Raw genomic sequence first — 5168 nt, 5'->3', positions numbered from 1 at the left:
GGGGGGGTGGTGGGGGGGACGATATAGAACTTGGCTGGTGCTAAAGAACTTGGCTACCAGCTCCACGGGATAAGCCAAAGACACACCACTCTGGAAGTAATTTAATAGCCAAGGCACAGGTTCGAATCTCGACCACTCAGCGGTTCTCAACCTGTGGGTCGCGACCCCTTTGGCGGTCGAACGACCCTTTTACAGGGGTCGCCTAAGACCATCCTGCATATCAGATATTTACATTACGATTCATAACAGTAGCAATATTACAATTATGAAGTAGCAACGAAAATAATTTTATGGTTGGGTCACAACATGAGGAACTGTATTTAAAGGGCCAGAAGGTTGAGAACCAGTGCACCACTCCTCAGGGTGTTATGGCCTTGGGAAAATCACATAAACTCTCTAAGCCTAGTTTCTTGTCTGTACAATGAGGATAATCATACATTTAAAAGAAATGTAATCATAAAGTTCTCCCAAGAGAAGATTTAGTGATGGAGAAATGGATGAGGAGCTGGAGCTTGAAGAGGCCAGTACTATGATGGAGGAGCCAGGGTGATCCTCCACCTTCCTAAGTAGGGGGCTCATACTTGAGATGGTATGGGCAAAACTAAGCAAGGAAGAGGCTCCACCGAGAGCTTTCAGGAGGGCCTGGCCCTAGACAGCCTTTCCTGGGGCACTGGAGAGCTGCTGGTCAGGATCATCATACCTTGTCAGTGCCTTGGCTGCTCGTCCACTCATTCATTCATTCATTCATTCAAGAAAGAGGAAGGGAGAGGGAAAGAGATAGAAACATCAATGATGAGAAAGAATCATTGATCGGCTGCCTCCTACAGTGGGGATCCACACTGGGGGGTCGAGCCTGCAACCTGGGCATGTGCCCTGACTGGGAATGGAACTGTGACCTCCTGGTTCATAGATCCAGGCTCAATCACTGAGCCATGCCAGCCAGGCTCATCCGCTCACCTTAAGGGCTAGAAAGGAGACCTGAGAATTAATACTCCCTCCTGGGCACCATCTTGTCCAGGAGACAAGACTAATGTAGGCAGGATACTTCACTGCAAGGGAAGAGGTGGGCAAGCCTGGCATTCCAACGCCTGAGCTCTGCAGAGGGCACTGTTTGCCTGGGTATGAACATTTGGGGCCTCAGACGACTGACACCACTGCTCAGGGAGGTTCTCTCACTTGGGCCAGACCAGGGCACACAGTTAATTGTTGATTATGATTCTGTCTTTGCCTGCAGAACTCAGAGAGAGCAGAGGGCCCATCCCCAGGGGATGGACCACATTGCTCAGAGGCAGCCAAGGCAATCCTATTGTTCTTTGACAAATACTCAATGTCCCAGCCTCCCTTAAAATGGAAAGAACATGTGACTAAGTCTTGGCAAACAAAATTTAAAGGAAAACATGCGAGTAGGGTTCTGGGAAAGCTTTTATTTCATGATAAAGTGGTGCTGTCTCAATGCCTTCTTGGAGCTGTGGCAGCCACCTGTGGCATGGTGTAAACAGCAAGAATGTGAAAGTAAGAGGATAAACAGTCTAAGTCCTTGATGAACCAACACCTATGACACACAGAATGCCTACCAGACTTGTCAGGTGAGAATAAATAAGCCACTGTTTTAGGTCCTGTAAATCAGGTTGGGTTGCTTGTAGCATAATAGTCTTTTTTAAAAATCTGAACTATGGAGTCTCTTTTTTTTTTTTAATTGATTTTAGAAAGAGAGGAAGGGAGAGGGAGAGAAACATCGATAAGCTGCCTCCTGCACGACCCCTATTGGAGATCAAACCTGCAACCCAGGCATGTGCCGTGACTGGGAATCGACTGGCAACCTCTCAGTGCATGGGACAACCCTCAACCAACTGAGTCATACTGCCAGGGCACCTAATACATTCTTGATTGGGGGGGGGGGGCTTTGTAAGAGTCCCAGAAAAAATGATCATAAAGGACATCACTTAACCTCAAAGGACGACTCTCTTCTTGCAGCACACTTGGGTCATTTCTGCCTTTTGGCCCTCACCACTAATTACAAACTGGTTCTTAGACTCATTAATATGTATTCTACCCTCAAACATCAGCCCATTGCTATAAGGTGGCTCAGGCCACTACAGGCTGCATCTAGCTATCCTGCATCATCTGTCTTTTTGGCCAGCAGCCTGGTGTCCAGATTTTGAGCTGGAACCAGCTTGAAACTCTGAAGAGAATGCCCCACTGGCCAGAAATGTGGGACTACGACTCCTCCTGGGCAATATGGAGGAGCTTAGACTTTGAGCCAACCTCTTGGCATGCATGGCCCAGTGAACACCTTGTCTCGTGCCTCCTCTGGGAAATGTTTACTCCAGCTTTGCCCTCCACACCCCCTCACCTGCAAAGACACAAACAAGTCAAAGAATGCCACTCAAGAGGCTTTCTCCATTTTATTTCTTTGGGAAAAGAAAACAAAGTCTTTCCATCACATATGGTAGAGATATATATTTATATATATTTATATATAATTTCTTTTGTGGTTGGAAGTCCCAAAGCTGAGTCTGTTAATATTTTTTTTTTTTTCTACTAATGCCTTCTCTTCCCCCTGCCCCTCTGGCCCAGGCCCAGATTCTGGGACAGGTCCACTGAGGGGTGAGTGGAATCGGCAGTGATTGCCAGCATGGCCCCCCCCAAACCCAGTTCAGAGATCTGGTGAGGGCCACAGGAAGGGGCTGTGCAAAGAGATAGAGGCCAGAGAGGCACTCCTGTTTTCATGGGGGCTGCACAGCTTGTTAAACAGTCACCAGTCATGGGAGGAGGCTGGTCAGGGGTTAGAGGACTTGCTCACAGTAGTTGCCAGCTCTCTCCACCCAGTCCCCAAACCTAGTCTTGGGGGTGGGAGGGAGAGAGTGAAAAGAGAAATACAAGGGCTAAGGGCCAAGCCTCCTCCAATTTTTATTGCTGGTGAATTAGAAATTTGCCTTTCCCTTCCTACCTTGGGGAGATGGACTCTGAGAGGGCCCATACAGGAGGAAGTCACATTAGATGCCCCAACCCCACTGATGGCCAGGTCAGGCCTTTCCTGGGCTACCTCAGGGCCCTGGGGACCCAAAGGTCAGCCTTGTCTTTCAAGGGCAATCACAACCACCCCCCAAAACAAGGGCCTCAGGCTCAGGTTTGGGCCCAGTGGAGCTTGGAAGTGGGCAGTGAATGCACCAGGTATCAAGCAGAAATTTCTACTGGAAGAAAAGGTGAGTTTTGAGGGAAGAGGTGACAATGATGTTCTGAGCTGAAAGCAGAAGGAGGCTGGGGGAATGGAGTGGGGAAGACATCACAGACACTCATGACCTCAGTACGGGTGAGGGGAGTGCCTGAGAGGCAGGTAGCACTTAATAGCTGTAGTTAGAACCAGACAGTGGCCCTGTGTGTGGGCAGGCCAAGCAGATGAGGCTATTGCCCTTGGATCGTGGTCAGGGAGGGGTGTGGGGAGGGAGAGCTTAGAAGCCTCCAGGTGACACTTCCAGGAACAGGAGGGCAAATCTTTCCTGGACACTGAGCCTCCAGCCCCAGCCCTTCCCTCCCTCAATACACACTTATGGACACACACTCAGACCAAGCCAGGCTCTGAGGCCTGAACCCTAGAGACCTTGGTGGGGAGGGGCTGGGCAGGTAGCCCTCTCAACCACAGGCAGGCCATCTGCTCCCACTTGTCCTGCCAATCTGCCCAGGAAGGGAGAACAGTGCAAGAAGGAGAGAGGCCAGGAGCCCAAGGTCTATCAGTTTCAGCAGACCCCCTCAGGTTACATGGCCTAGGAGGTGAGCACAGAGAACATTACTGGACACAGAGTAGCCAACAGTAGCAGCCCAGACCCAGTGAGGGGCTGGGGCACCTCATGGCACTACAGGCCTGCCACCTCCATCTCCAACAAGGGAGTGCCAACAAAGGGAGCCTGGGCCCCTAGTCCCCGCTCGCTCTGCCCTCTCCCTGTTCCCTCCTTGGAGGAGGGCCCAGTGGGTTGCCCAGAGGGGCAGTAGTAGAGCTAGAAGGGCACTCAGTGCAGGAAGGGAAGGGACCTGGTCACAGCTGCTTTGAGAACCTCTTTGGTCTGGGGATATGGGGAACCTGGGGAGGAGAGATGGTGGGAGGGGACATGGGGGACTCTGGCCTTTGACAGGGTATTTGTCAAAAGTCCCATGCCGAGATCAGGGATCAGATTTCTGTGGACTCGATGCGCTCAAGGCGGGAAGGGGTCCAGGCTTTCTTCTCCTCGCCATGTTGGGGGGTGGGTGTGCTGGCACCCCCTGCGGCCCCACGTTCACGCAGCCGCCGCTCCAGCTGCTGGTTGCGCTGGTACATCTCCACATAGCTCAGCTGCAGCTGCTTCTGGTACTCGATGACCTTCTCCTTCTCCTCCAGCCACACACGGCGCTCCTCGGCGGGGCCGGCTGGAGGCAGGCGGTGGGCAGCTCACCCTCGGCCAGCTCCAGGCTGGCCTGCTTGCTGCCGAAGGAGTCCCTCAGGCTGAGCAGCTGCTCCTCCTTCTCCCGCAGCGAGGCCCGGCCCTCCCGCAGCTGGGAGCGCAGCCCCACAATCTCACTCAGCTTCTGGGACACATCCGCCTGCGAGTCCTTCAGCTGCTGCTTCAGGAGGGAGATCTCCCCGGCTTTCTGGCACACCTGGGCAGGGTCGGGTGGGAGAAGCCAGGTGAAGGCAGAGCTCTGCTCACCTCACCCCACCTTCCCTATCCAGCCCCAGAGGTACCCAGCTTTTCCAGGGCATCAGGCAGGGCAGCAGTGACACACAGGGCCCCCTCCTCAGACTCAGGACATACATGGCCAATCCCACCCAGCCCAGGGACAGCTCTCTGTGGTCCTCACAGAAACTGCTGATCAATCTTGTGCCCCACCCCCAACTTCCATTCCCCTTGTGCTCATGGGGGCCGACTGCTCTGGGTTTCTCTGCAGGGACAGAAGGAAGAGGAGACAGGGAGAAGGCCCAAGCCCCCAACCCGCACCTCCCACTTCGTTTCCTCCATCCGGGGCAGGAAGTCGGCCTGCTCCTTCTGGCAGGCGGCCACCTTGTCCTCGAGCTCTTCCCGCTGTCGCATCAGGCGGGCTGCCTCCTCCTGCAGCTGCTTCTTGTCCTGCTGCAGCCGCAACACTTGCAGCTGTAGGCCCTGCTGAGCACGCTGGGCACTGGGGGCCACCTGCTG

General features: G+C 53.4%; 1 protein-coding gene across 1 annotated transcript in view; it reads right to left on the bottom strand.

Annotated features, from left to right (window-relative positions):
• Positions 1 to 2483: 2483 nt before the first annotated feature.
• Positions 2484 to 5168, bottom strand: part of LOC102253825 (leucine zipper putative tumor suppressor 3) — a 6055-nt gene continuing 3370 nt past the window's right edge. Inside the window, 3 exon segments of the mRNA XM_014546529.1 lie at positions 2484 to 4388; positions 4391 to 4632; positions 4971 to 5162. Coding sequence (XP_014402015.1) covers positions 4166 to 4388; positions 4391 to 4632; positions 4971 to 5162 — 657 coding nt within the window. The 3' untranslated portion in view covers positions 2484 to 4165.

This window comes from Myotis brandtii, unplaced genomic scaffold (assembly GCF_000412655.1).
Source record: "Myotis brandtii unplaced genomic scaffold, ASM41265v1 scaffold45, whole genome shotgun sequence".
NCBI classification, from domain to species: domain Eukaryota; kingdom Metazoa; phylum Chordata; class Mammalia; order Chiroptera; family Vespertilionidae; genus Myotis; species Myotis brandtii.
Note: the sequence above shows the minus strand (reverse complement) of the source record. Positions and strands in the feature narration are given on the sequence as shown.